Here is a 14859-nt window from a genome sequence, read left to right as displayed (position 1 = left end):
ACTTTTATCTGTGCCACACTACTTTTCATTTTCTGTTGCAGTTGATAAATAAATCAAAGATTCCTCAAATTGGTCCAAAGAACAAGTACTCAATGATCTGAATTCCTTGACAGTTTACTTTTTCTGTCTGCAAATATCACCTACAAAATATACCAAAGAAAGCTTTGTTAACACTGATAAAGTGTGTGAAATAATAATATATTCTTTCCATATAACAAATATTTGACCACCTTATTTTTCTTAATCAATAAGCACAGATATAATCAATAATAAAACATTTAAAAAATCCTTAAATAGGTCCACATTGCGATGTATATCTGATACATACTAGTAGAAAAAGTCCATGAACAAGAGAGCAAATAGAAGGTTTTATTCTAATGACTGAGAGGAACAAAAGTTAATTTAAAAACAAATTAAGTTTATTGAAAACATCCTCAGTGAGGGAAACCTATACCTACATCATAAAACAGTATTGTGATATTATAAAAATGTAAACTGAGAAAACAACTATAGAAGAGAAATTCTATAAAAATTGAGTATAAAATATCCAATGCTTCTATGCAAACTAAGAATGAAATATCCAATGTTCTTGTAATAATGATCATTCAGAAACAAATACACTCCACACAGAAATATATCTGATCTATAAAGGCAAAAAGGTTAAGATGTATGCACATATGAGAACTAAGTATTTGGCTCAAACTAAACTGAGCCATTGATGTTAAATGCTAAAATGTCTTTGAATATTCTTCTGTTAAGTAAATTTTAGTAATTATGGCAAAATGCTGAGTTGATAGATATGTTCACATAGAATTGCCATTCAAGCATGTGGTATAAAGTAATGAAATCACAAAAATGAAATGAAATAGAAGAAAATAAAAGAATTAAAAGACATGGATAATACAGAGAAAGAGCTGTGTTCAGTACCAAAATAGCTGAATACAAGTAGGAAAAAAATTTAATTTGGGTGCTAGAAAGGGTATTACAGATTATTTGACCCAATTCCTTCTTTTTAAAGATGAGAACACTGAAAGTCAATTAGTCATTTCAATGTCCTAAGTTATAATACCAGTCAGAACTATAACTGGAAACCTCACCTAAGGACACTCAGGTATTCTTTTCACTAGACCACATATACAAATAACTTGACATTATGAAGTGACGTAACCTGCTATCATTTAATCAGATGTGGATGTACACAAATCACTAAGTCAAGGAATGTTTACACTACAATGGTTAGCATGGTATCAAGGTTAGTAACAGCAATAAACACAAGATTCTTTACAAACTTATGAATTTATGAAATATAATTGAAATGTAAAGCACTCCACGGCTTACGCATGTGCAGCTAACAGTTAAATAAACTAATGTGCCTAACTTCACACAATGAGCCCATGAGCAGCCTCTTTCTTCAATTAGTTACTATTACAGTTGTTTGCAAAGCTCAGCCTTGTTCTGGGCTGGTAAGTTGTCCCAAAACTTTTTTTTTTTTCTTTTTTCCTTTTTAAAGAGCTACTCTGATCCTAAACCCTAGCAGCCATAACAGACCAGTCTAGCTAGGACTTTATTATGCCCACAACTATGACATTGTTTGAACTCAGTTTCAGAGTAACTTTTCCTACTGGATACTATACTAACACAACATAAAGATGTTATGTTTCTAATTAACAAAGAAGAAAATCCCAGAATAAGTTACATAAAACACTTCATAAAATCAGACTAAGTGGTGGTAGTAATAGGGAGAGATGAGGCATGTCCCGCTACCTTAAATCGTCTATTCTGATATAAGGTAGGAGTTACAACCTTAATAAAACTTGTGTTATCAAAAGTGAAATAATTGTTGCAATAGGTAAAGAGAGGTTAGAGACCAGAAATTTTAGACATACAACAACTGTACTATTTTTCTGTAAGAATTTAAATAATAAAAGTGTTTTGATTTCCAGGCCCACTGGGTAGCCTATGTGGCAACTTTGTGCAAATATTTAAAAAGGGTACCTGAACTTCTATTTCCGAAATGGCTAAGAAGTTCCTACAGGACCCAATCCTTTCACAGATAACAACCATAAACTCTTGACAAAACACACAACAACAACAACCACTGAGGCTCTGGAGAATGAATAAAAACAGGCTGATTTTAGAGGGGAGTAGATGCCTGGGAGAAAGTAACATGCTGTGAGTTATCCCCTTTAATATTGCTTTAGCCTGAGGGCAAGCTGCAGTTTGTACCAAGCAGGGTTGCCTAAACTTTGACAGAAAAGCTGTAGTCATTCTCATTTGAAGAACAAGAGGACAGAATTTGGAGCAACTACAGCTGCTGGAAAGTGAGGGGAAATCCAGGAGGGGAGGGAGCCAGTGAAGGGGATCCCCATGTCTGGGTATAAACTCCCCCCAAATCTCCAACTACCTCTGAACCAACACATGTACAGGACGGATTCCTACTAAAAGACAAAAGAACTGAACTAAGATTTCAATTACTACTCAAGAGACTAGAGTTTGCAATTTAAGTCCAGCCAAGTTAGCTGCCTAAAAAGTCACCACTCCTCAGATGAGTGTAAGAGAATACAAAGTCTCTATAACATAAAGTAACAATATCTAGGATACAATTAAAAATAACTCATCAAAAAAATGTGGCCCAATCTTAAGGGAAAAGACAATCAAAGGAAACCAATGCTGAGATGACCCAGATACTGGAATTAGCATATAAGGTTTTTAAAGCATATGGAAAGATGCAAAGGAAAATATGCCTAAGAAATATCAGCAAAGAGAAACAATAAAACGGAGGCAAACAGAAATTTCTAGTACTGAAAACACATGAAATGAAAAATCCACTGGATAACTCACAGGAATTATTCAATCTAAAAAACAGAGAGACAAAAATTTGAATAGTATTGGGGTCATGTGGGACATTATTAAAAGGATCAATATATGTATAATTAAAGTCCAAGGAAAAAAAGATAGAAATAGTCAAGTTTTTGCCAAATTTGGTAAAAGACATAAATTTACATATTCCAGAAGCTCAGAGAACATCAGGCAGGATAAATATAAAGAAAACCACGCCTACACATATAGTCATAGACATAGTCAATAGTCAAACTGCTGAAAACCAAAGATAAGGAGAAAATTCGGAAAGCAGCAAGAGAAAAAAACACATTACCTACAGGGAAATAACAATTCAAATTACTGGTGACTTCTCGTCAGAAACTAAAGAGACCAGAAGACAGTAGAATAATTTTTAAAGTGCTGAAAAATAATGTTAACCTAGACTTTTTTTTTTTATTTCAGCATATTATGGGGGTACAAAAGTTTAGGTTATGTATATTGCCCTTGCCCCCCCCCATCAGAGCTTCAGGCATGTCCATCCCCTAGATGGTGCGCATTGCACTCCTTATGTATGTATATACCCATTCCCTCCCCACCACAAAAACAATATTTAAAGAATGAAGACAAAATAAAGACACTGATTAAACACTAACAAAAACAACTAAGAGAAACAACAAAATTTATCACCAGGAGACCTGCACTACAAGAAATGCTAAAATAACTTCTTCAGGCTAAAGGGAAATGATACTATATGGAAACTCAGTTTTTCAGAAAGAAATGAAGATTACTGGAAATAACTTTCTCGGGAAATAGAAAAGACTACTTTTTCTTTCATCTAAAATACATAGTACTTTAAAACAAAATATATAATGTCTTGACAGTGTTATAATGTGCGCAGACGGATTATATATCAGTATATAGAATGGGGGACCAATACGGTATACTATGCAAGGTTTCTACGTTTTCTGTGAGGTGATGCAGTATCAACTCTAAGTAGCCAAGAAAAGTTGAAGATACAAATAGTGTTCCCTAGAGAAATGACTAAAAATAAATTTTTAAAAATACAGCTTAAAAACCTATAGATAAATTATTTAAAACAGAAGCTACCCCTCTCTCACCTCAGGTGAGGTCCCTGCAAGGAAGAACCCTTAACTCAGCTGGATTTAGGCCCCACTTGCCTTAACAAGATGACTTTGTGTCATATACAAATTGCATGACTCTGTTCAAAGGTCTTGTTTCTATGGCTATAAAGGGACAGAGTGATAAAACCCAAAACTTTACTCAACTTGCTTTTGCTCAAAGGTAATGGTATTTTTTTCTACCTCTACCAGCACAATCATCATATCATTCCTAACATCCTTATCACCCAGTATTATTCAACAACAAATAATATTTACTGCACTTCTATTATTTGCCTGGCATCTTTCTAGGCATTGGGTAGACAGTAACTAACAACTCTAACAAAATTTCCAGCCCACATGAGGCTTACATTCTAGGTGTACGAAGCAAATCCATAAACCATAAGCAAAACACTAAGCCACTTAAGCAAGGATGAAAGAGGAAAGATGGTATCCATCATCTTAGTGACTGGTTGGGCTTTTTTCCCCTACATACCAGTTTCAGATCATTACTTAATAGTGTACAACTGGTTCATTAAGTCACTATGTCAAAATCAACTTGTATTATAAAAATGTGCATGACACTAGAATTACTTGGACATATTATATATTGGGGCCCACCTGACTTACTAAATCAGAAGATGGGTGGGAAAGGGAAGACAACTTGGGGACACTAGTTTTATGAAAGCATTCCCAGGGTAATCCCAATATCCAGCTCTCCCCTAATTCTCCTCAGCTTTCCATATCTAGAAGAGAAATGTTGGTACTCAATTGTTCTTAAACTATGAGCCACTTAAGCAGAATATAGAGACCCCACAGCCTACCTACTTTACAGTGATGAATTTAGTCATGAATCAATTGGAAAGGAACATAAAAATTCCAAATGTATTAATCCTTAATAATTCACTGCCAAGAAGGTTACAGATATATGTAAAAGAATAACTGTGTCAGTACTTTTTAAACCGGAGAAATTATAGGCACAATTTATATTCATTTATATAATCTTATTCAATCCTTACAATGATCCTGCTTTGGTGATTTTTTTAGCCTTGTTTTTCAATGGGAGAACTGAGGTACAGAGAGTTGAAGCAATCTGTCCAAGTAAATTACAGCTAGTAAATGGTAGAGCTGAAATTCAAAGCCAGGTTTATCTGATACCAAACCATCTAATATTGCATTCCAATGAGAATGTCAAACTTAACAAGTTGAAGTCAAATTGAGAATTATAAAATGTAAACAAGCACAGTGTCTATTGTCCATAAAATTGTCCTTTCCTAAACTGATCCACTCCTTTAAAGTTCTAGATAGCAAAGATTGTGATGTTAATATAATGAAGCACTACTTCTTTTCAAATATTCATAATAATTTTAAAGATTCCTTTATTTAATTAGCATCCCTAGAATTCACTGTGACCAGGTATAATATGAGCCAAAAAAAAAAAAAAAAAAAAAAAAATTTTCCTTTACTATTCCTTTGGGGCCTTAAACCCAATTTCTCTTCCCAACCTACCTACACACTTTTAAAAAAGCAATTTTTCATACATCTTATATCAAATTACCTTATTTAAATTTAGTGAGTTTCTTTTTGATCAGCATCATCTTTCCCCTCTCATCCTTCACCAGCAAATAATCCCCCTCAAACTTCATCAACAAATAATTTCTGGCAATCAAGTACAATCTGTTACATTTCCGTGTCTCAAAATATAAGTGTGAAATTGACAATACTGTAAAGTAGACTGCTACTGCAGTTCTAACAAAAAAATGCATAACGTACTATCATTGTCCAGATTTATACAGACTATGCCTGAGGGAAATTCTGAGAGTTCAACATGTGCATGCTTGATACTTAGAATAATTGGAAATTCCTGCAATGAGAGCAATTCATCTAGAGTTAATAGCTCTCTCTGCTCTTCATAGTATCACTATGTGGACTTTATGATGAATTATTAAATTTCTCTCCCCCTGTCACAAGTAAGCAACTCAGCAAAACCATATTTGCTCTCCTGAGCAAGGAGGATCTTTTCCAATAAGAGATATCAACACTAGTTTAAAAATCATGGCGATTTTTCTCTCAGTTTTAGCAAGCATGAGAAAGCAGAATATTTAATAATATTTGTAAGAAGTACTCCAGACTGTTAACTAGAAGCTATGAAACCGTCAATTTTACAATTATCTCAAAAATTCAGAAAATGAGAAAATATTCAACTAATGGCTGAAATGCACTGCTTTCTAGATTATTTCAGTAGCAGAACAACTTCTACCACTGTCCTTTAGGTGTCCTCAATCCAAGTTAAAGGAATTCACTGAAACACTATCATAAAACTGCTAAAGAAAAGGGGAATCAACAAAGTTTATTCCTTTTAGTTTGCTCCTCTACATTCTACAGAGTAACAGCGGGTTTGGTGAATTTCAAACAGAGTTTTTAAACAAACAAACAAACAAACTTGCCTAATGGAGAAAATGGTAAAAGTAAATAATATTCAAAATAAAAGCTGTCTTAAATTTACTCTAAATGCACAAATGTAATGAGGGTGGTAATGGTGATGGGATTTTCAGGAAAATCTGCAAGAGGAATCAAGTCCCTGCCTGTCCTTCCAAATAATGATTTTCTTTCTCAGGAAACAAATAGGATTAACAAATTGGCCACAGTTCTTTAATAATATAAGATTGCTATGTACGTTCCATATCTGTACTGAAGGAATACCCTTTTGTTTAGGAAAACTGTTTCTTTTTTTCTTGTTTTTCTATATGTACATATTAGTGAAAAATTAGTCCTATGATACACCACACAAGAAAAAAATGACTTGTAATTTGCTTTCAGTGTAGAGTCACAATTTCAAGATAATAAAAAGGTAAAACACTCCTGTCCCTTTCTGGAAAAGTCACCGGGTACAGGTAGACAATCCTTTACCTGGAATTCTGAAATCTGAAAAGCTCTAAAAATACAAAGATTTTTCTTAAGCTTGTGGCAACTCATTTAGCAGCAAAACTTGACATGTACCAACTTGAGATTTAATGTGACTCTTGACACATGGGAATATTAGTGTGTCTGATTAGAGGATGTAGCCCTAGGCCCCAAAAGGTGCTTTATTTAATAAACAGTAAATGTTCTGTATTTCTTTTCTAAAATCTAAAAGATTTTGAACATCAAAACACTTCTGGCTCCAAGAACTACAAATAAAGAGGTGTAGACCTGCACTTGCTGCTGTTTGCTTCCCAGTCATTGCATATACCAGGTATGCTCTCTGCCTCATAACCAACCAAATGACTAAAGAGACGCAGTTCAAGTACAGGGCTAGAAGTTGTACGGATAGTTCTAGATACTGTTCTGTTTTTATGCAAGGGATTAAGGAATAAACATAATATAAAAGCATTTGCCTGGCCTCTAACTCTTTTGTACAGAAGAGACAGCCCAAATTTTAGATTTTAGGACACTTTTAGACAATAAAACTCTGGCCGGGCGCAGTGGCTCACGCCTGTAATCCTAGCACTCTGGGAGGCCGAGGCGGGAGGATCGCTCGAGGTCAGGAGTTCGAGACCAGCCTGAGCAAAAGCAAGACCCCCGTCTCTACTAAAAATAGAAAGAAATTATCTGGAGAGCTAAAAATATATATAGAAAAAAATTAGCTGGGCATGGTGGCACATGCCTGTAGTCCCAGCTACTCGGGAGGCTGAGGCAGAAGGATTGCTTGAGCCCAGGAGTTTGAAGTTGCTGTGAGCTAGGCTGACGCCACGGCACTCTAGCCCAGGGAACAGAGCGAGACTCTGTCTCAAAAAAATAAATAAATAAATAAATAAAAATAATAGACAATAAAACTCAGATGAGTTAAAAAAAATTAATGAACTTGGTGATGATACCAGTATCTATACTGTAAACAACTCATTATAAATTGGGAGGCGGTATTATCCCCATTTATTTCCCATATCATGAAGCTAGTCTATATTAGTCTGTATTTAAGCAACCAAAGAAATTAAAGAGTGATATGATCATTTGGATATACTATTAAATTTTTTTAACTCTTTTTTTTTTTTTTTTGGTACATAGGAAGATCCCTCAATGCGCTCCTTTTCACCAGAATGTAGAAACTATGAGAGCAGGAGTTTGACTATTTTTATTAGTTTCAACATTTCAATCAGCTTTCTCTTGATTTACAGTATTGATTTCCATGTTAGTTTTAGTATATGTACTGCTGAAATAAGCATATCCATTGGAGTTGGTTTTAAAGAAAAACCCTACATGTTGAACTTCTTTTCTGTTTCATTTAAAAATAAATTCTGACATTTATGGGGCAAATTCCCTTTACCCTGTCCCCTCTCTAATTCTACTTTCCTTCTCTTTCCCTACTCAGCTGAGATGTTTGATAGTTAAGTTCACATTTGATGTCTCTAATTCTTAACCTCCCACTAACTTCTCTTACCCACTGTAATTTGGCTTTCCATTTCTAGTATTCCACAGCACTTACCAAACTTACACAATGAACTTCTTGTTGCTAAATCCAAGGCAACTTCCTTCTTTTATCTGACGTTGCTGTAGCATTTGGTACTGCTAACCCCCTTCTTCTTGAAGTTCTCACTTCTCAACTTACAGGGACACCACCTTCATCGGTTTTTCCTCTCTTCCTCTGTTCACCCCTTTAACATTTACTACCCCTTAGATGTTTATCTTTGTTCATGGCTTTTTGTCTGTTTTGTTCATTGCTATCTTCCCAACACTGGATGCTCTCAATACATATTTGTTAAATAAATGAACAGTCCTTATCTTTTCTTCCTCCATATTCTCTGTGGAAGATCATCTCTAATCCCATAGCTTCAGCTGACCCGTGAGAACAACTTTTCACTCCAGCCTAATCTTCTCAACAGAGTTCCAAATCCTTATGTCCAATTGGCTATAGGAAACCTCTATGTGGATGTCCCAAAGGCACTCTGAACTAGGGACTTCCAAATTGGAACTCATCATTTCCTTCTCCCCATCTCAAACCAGCTCTTCCTCTAAGATAGGACCTATTAAGCTTCCAAAGCGGCAATTTCCTTTTCCTCACTCCCAGTAAATCACCAAATCCTATTGATTCTACCTTCTCAGTTGATAGGAGAAACAAATCTGCCCATGTCCCCCTCCCCATTCTTTCTGTGATTGTACATGAGGTTGAAGGAAGACTCCATTTAGGGAAGATCCCATAACGAGACCACCTTAGTTTCATTTCAGAAGAAGGCAAATTGTTTTTAACCTAACAAGATTTGTCGTAAGGTTATTAAGAATTTTACCAACTTGCCTCTAAATAGTCCATACGTATATTACTAAATGGTATTCCATTCATGCAGGGCAAAAGGATCCTTTTAAATATCTGCAAAGCTGCCCACAAGAAAATCCAGGCTTTCAAATTAAAACCTCTTTCCATTACAATATGTTTAATACTATTCCATACTTTTCAAATGTTCTTTTCTAAAGGTTTTAAAATGCAAATTTTGTCTCTATGCCTATTATCCCAACAATGTTTCTCTGTATATTAGTCTTTAATAGAAAAAAGTTCCTCAGTAGCAATCCTTCTGCTACTGAATAAATCAGATCCTAAGGGACATCCTTCCTACTACTGTACCTTCAATCACTTGTGTTTATATCCTCCTAAGCCCACCTCTTCTTGTTTTAGTTTCTCCATAACATTCCTTGGTTCATGGCTCAGCTGCCTGGCGACAGGATTTAACTTTCCTCAATAACCGTAGCATCTCACTCATTGAACAAATAGTATCATTATGGTTTTTCTTGGTCTAGTGAGTAAGCTAAATTTATACCTATTTTCATGATAACAAAGATGAAATAAAACCTTAAATTTCAAACCTATACCATAATCCTCACCACTTCACTTTGCAAAAAGCCTTGTGATAAAGAAAGCTCTACTTCTTCTAATCACCCACTGAATGCATCCTGCATTCATTAAAATTTGTATTTGTGCAGAAAAGTCTCTCTTAGTGCAAGCTGCAACAAATGAAAAATTTTGTACAGAAAAATAAGACCAAAAAATCATGAAGTTAGAGCCATAATTGATATTTATATTAAGTGGCTCAGAAAAGTACTCATTAGCTGGACATGGTGGTGTGTGCCTATGGCCCCAGCTACTCAGGAGGCTGAGGTGGGAGGACTGCTTGAGCCCAGGAGTGTCAGACCAGCCTGGGGCAACAGAGCAAGACCTTGTCTCCAAAAAAAAAGAAAAGAAAAGAAAAAGAAGAAAAGCACTTACAGAGAAAACAAGGAAGTATGAAGCTATGAAGCTAAAAGAAAGAGAAGTATGGTCATGGTCTTTTAAGCAGTAGCTGTGTAGAATGGGGAGATATACATATATATATATATATATATATATAATGTTAAACAGCACACAAGGCACCAAGAATCCTTGAGTGTGACCTTTTGATTGAATCCAAATTTTACAGAACAAATCCTTTTAATAAAGGGATTTGTTTTGTGAAGTTTGGATTCAGTTGAGGGGCTACACTTGGGGCTCTGGAGGGCCACATGTGGCCTTGGGGCCACAGGTTCCCCACTCCTGAGTGATGCAGCAGGATTATAAACACAGTACTACTGGAAAAGAGGAGGTACAACTGAGTCTGGGGCACACAGAAAGAAGTGGGTCTTGAGTCTGAGTCCTGAAGGACAAATACAAATTATAAATATGGAAAGGGGAAAAAGGTGATTCAGGAAATGAGATAAACATGTGTAAAGACTCAGAGACATAAGAGAATCCGGGGGGATTCCAAGCTGTTTGAGTACAGGGTATATATGGAAAATTGAATATGAATAAGATGAAACATGAGAGATTCATGAAGCTAAAGTATGAAAGGCTTTGTATGAGTACACTGGATCACTGAGGTTCTTGGTCACTGGTCTATCCAGGACCTAGGACAGTGCCTGCCACTTAATAGGTTCCAATTCTAAAATTAAACCAAAAAGAGAGTGGGTGAAATTTGGATGATTATTCCTATTTCTTCATACACAGAACTCCCTACAATGTCATTTTGCCAACTTCCTTATCAAGGAACACAACAGCAGCCTTGTCCCACCTATTAACTCCTTCCTACTTCTTGGAATCACCAAGCTTTTTGTCATCAACTTCATCAAGATAGCACTCTCAGGTGCCACCCCCTATTTGTTTTCACTCCATGTTAACCTGGAAAGTAACTTAAATAAACTTCTCATTAAGTAACACGGAAAACAAAGCAACAGTTCTTTTGCAGGCACTATAAAAGGAAACCTGACCCTAAAGGTGCAGTTCTTTCAAATTACAAAAACAAGCCTAATTACTGAGTATGCCATATGCCCTGATCATACATTCATATCATACTCCCCCTCCATCCCAAATCTGTTTCTCAGCTTGGCTAATTAAGTATACAGGCTGAATACATTCTACCATCTCTCACAGCACAGCTTTGAAAGTGGCCTTTCTGATTAATTACAGAGCCATTTAGTGAACCATATTCTGATTTAAAGAAAATGTGGAGGTGTTGTCGGCCTCCACAGAGAAATTTAGGAAGTAGCCCCTAGACACACAGCACTACATTCAACTACAGAGGCTCCTGTCACCAGGTCTAGAAATATATCTGTCCTGATAAACTAATTCAAGGAAGGATTCACAGGGTAACTTTTCAGGGGGTTACAAATAGCAAAGGTTTGGTTTAATCTATGCTTCCTCTCCTGATAAACTATTTTTAAAGAAAATGCTTTGAAAGTTTGCATTTTGTTGTAGGCACTGAAATGTCTTTTACGATGTCCACTTAGGAAATGTGTATACTGAGAAAAAGTATAAGTCTGGGAGTTTGCTGAAATAATGCCTGAGGCCTTATTGTTCTATCACCTTCCCATGCTAGGATTCTGACTTAAATAGAAAAGTAGGGAAATTCAAAGAGGGAGCCCTCAAAGTCATTAGAGGAATAACCATTTCTTTCTCTAGCTCTAGGCCAGCCATGAACAAGTCATGACCAAATTAGGGATGTACCAGGGACTACAAAATTCAGTCTAAATGTAAGTGGGTAATAAACAAAAAAATATTGTTCAAGGTAAGACATGGGTATTTCAAATACACAATTGCCACTGTGTCCTCTTTCAGGTGGTCTCAGGTATAAGCCACTGTAGATCACTCAGCAAGGTATAATCATCAGTGAAGAGAGTTAACCTCTAAAAATTCAGCAGCTGGGAAAGCTGACAGAGCTAAGAAAGCCTGGCCATGGATCAAATGCTTTGGAGCTAGGAGGGCAGCAAATCTGATTCTGAGAGAGGTGGAGGAAAGTAAAACATAGCATATCCCTAGGGTATGAGCTAGAGCAGTGTTTCTCAAATTAACCGGCATGAAAATCACTTGGATAATTTGGTTTAAAAAAAAAAAAAAGGAGACTGATGGCCCCTTATTCCCATGCTTCTAACTCAACAGAACTGGGGTGAAGCCCAATAATTTACATTGCTAACAAGGAGACATTGATGCTGTTGATTCTGCAGATTACATTTTTGGAACCACAAGGCCAGGGTATTAGATCAAGATTCTTGATCTAAAGTATGGGCAAGACAGACTCTCAGAGCCCCAGTCAAATGAGTTGGTAAAAACTCCATAAAAGTGGCATGGACACTTAAAAGCTGAAGGGCAACATTCAGAACCAAAGAACAAGAATTGAGCCACAGAGAGAACACATTAACCGTGTCACAGTAGTGACAACAATAATATACTGACTAACACTGTATACCAGGCACTGTGCACAGTGCCTTATATGTATTATTTTTCTCTATTATAAAAACTACCCACTGAGGTAGGTATTATTATTATCTACATTTTTTTCAGAAAGGAAGCTAAGACTAGAGATGTTAGGTAACTTGTCCCAGCTGATAGGCCTAATAAGTGCTAAACCAAAACTGAAATCTTTGGATTACTAGTCCATCACCCAGCACCAACACAAGTGGGTTTCTTCCTCCTACAGATACCGCTTGTAGCAATGCTGCTTCTGGTCAAAACCACACTTTTAATGTCAGTTCAAATCTATCTTTTCCATTGTGGGATGATAATTTATGTTAACTCCTGTGTTCACAAGCAATCCCAAAACAGGAGGAGTCTAAATACAGATCAAGAGAAGGCAGGTTAACTGATCCTTTGAAGACCAAGTTTTCTTATTTGCTATTTCTAGTCTGTGTACACCTAAAAATGCAAAGGAAACTCTTAACACACTTTAAATAACCTAATTCTTGTATCAAGAATAGCCTTTCTCAAAATCCTCCGTTCTCCACTTACCTCAAAGAATTGTCAGGATTAAGTGAAAATAGGTATAAAGTGGTCAATGCAGTTAGACTCAGTGAAATTAACTATTATATTACCGTTATATGTAAGTGTACTGTAGGACCTGGAACTCGGTAAAGAGGTGGAGACTGGAGGAGACCCGAAGTTTGAGAGTTATCATCTTATTGGAGGAAGTTAAGGAAGCATGAAGGATGACATGTAATGAGAGACGAAGTGTCCCCAGGATTAACTACTTGGAGGTACCAGTATTTACCGGGCAAACAAATAAAAAAAGAAACGACTAGTAAAATTTTAAAGCAGTCACAGCGTAAGAGCGACAGTATTTTCACTACCTTTTAATGAACTGCAGTTCGTTAATCCCATCCACCTAGCCCTGGTAATCGGGCACTAGGAAACGGGCCTCTGCAAGCCCAATCGACTCGAGAAACTCTAGTATATTCTGCACCCGAAACACACTGCACAGGCCAGCGAGAGAACCAGTGTTGACGCGGGACTTCGCAAACAAAGACACTGCAAAAAGACAGACTCAGGAACTTTCCTAAGGAGCCAGGTCCATCCGCGCAAGCGGAGAGCGAGTTCATTGCCGCCCATACCCCACTGGCTGAGACTCCCCGGCCCGACCCGCTCTCACACCCCAACCTCGCGGGCCCATGCGTAGCGGAAGGAGAGCCACGCGCAGCCCAGTGCCGTTCACAGCCGTATTAGCGCGCCCGCACCAGCTACAGGGCCTCTTCCACTTCCCACCCAATTCGGCAATCCGCCACCCCCAGCTGGATCTTCCGCGAGTCCACGAAATTCGATAATTACCTGGAGCCCCACCGCGCCGCCATTACACCGGATGTACGTCACTTCCCCTTCCCGGGCACCGGCAGTAGGAAGAAGGCGGAGCATGAAATACATAAATAGCTGACGCTGAATTGGCTTTGATACATTATCCTATTAATTTATTTTAAATACTATAGCGTAGTGCCAGATTCAAATAAGTCTATTAGGCCATACTCTCTCCTTACCAAGACGGCGACAAAAAAAAAAAAAAGTTGATACGAACTACATAGTCCAGCATTCACCGCATGTGCGGACGGAAATGACGAAAGCGCAATTGTAGTTTAGAGTGAGAAACACCGCAATGTACGATGGGAATTGTAGTTCTTACAGAGAAGCGACAGCGAGTACATTCAGGTGCTCACTGGAAACTTGGTAGTTATTAGTATTTAGCAGAATTTACTTTAATGTAAAACTATTTCTCTGCAGTTGGAAAAAAATAGTCTTTAGTTGTCACTTTTCAGTGAAAATCTTAAAAAGAGAGAGATCTTCAGACATGTTATGAAGTGGGTCCTGGTTGATTGCTATGTTATATTATATTCCATGCCTATGGATCAAGCATTGTGATACTGGTGCTGTACGAATCTTATTGAGTATAAAATGCAAATGCATAGCCCCCAAAATTAGTCTATTCCCCTGGGATAGAACTGCTGCCCCTTCTAGGATGGAAAAGTCCCAATGTAGTCTGTTTGCCTCCAAGGGTCTATTTGATATCCTAAAGAAATGGTGTTATGTCAAAGGCCCAGCATGAAAGGTTGAACTTTCAGATGAGGCAGAAAGTAGGTAGGTCATCTGTGGTAGGTGGGCTTCATACTGATGAGCCCATGCATAGAC

General features: G+C 37.1%; 1 protein-coding gene across 4 annotated transcripts in view; it reads right to left on the bottom strand.

Annotated features, from left to right (window-relative positions):
• Positions 1-14047, bottom strand: part of CWC22 (CWC22 spliceosome associated protein homolog) — a 58495-nt gene extending 44448 nt beyond the window's left edge. For 2 of the 4 annotated variants that reach the window (XM_069470187.1, XM_069470213.1), the window contains exons 1-2: positions 14011-14047; positions 3-140 (exon numbers count right to left, since the gene is read on the bottom strand). In XM_069470187.1, the coding sequence (XP_069326288.1) occupies positions 3-29 (27 nt within the window). In that variant the 5' untranslated portion in view covers positions 30-140; positions 14011-14047. Of the gene's footprint in view, positions 1-2; positions 143-14010 lie in introns of those variants that run through there. The other 2 variants (XM_069470204.1, XM_069470196.1) reach the window with 2 other exon arrangements.
• Between the last annotated feature and the right edge of the window lie 812 nt (positions 14048-14859).

This window comes from Eulemur rufifrons, chromosome 1 (genome assembly GCF_041146395.1).
Source record: "Eulemur rufifrons isolate Redbay chromosome 1, OSU_ERuf_1, whole genome shotgun sequence".
Classification (NCBI taxonomy): Eukaryota; Metazoa; Chordata; class Mammalia; order Primates; family Lemuridae; genus Eulemur; species Eulemur rufifrons.
The sequence above is the reverse complement of the archived record's forward strand: the minus strand, read 5'-3'. Positions and strand labels throughout refer to the sequence as shown.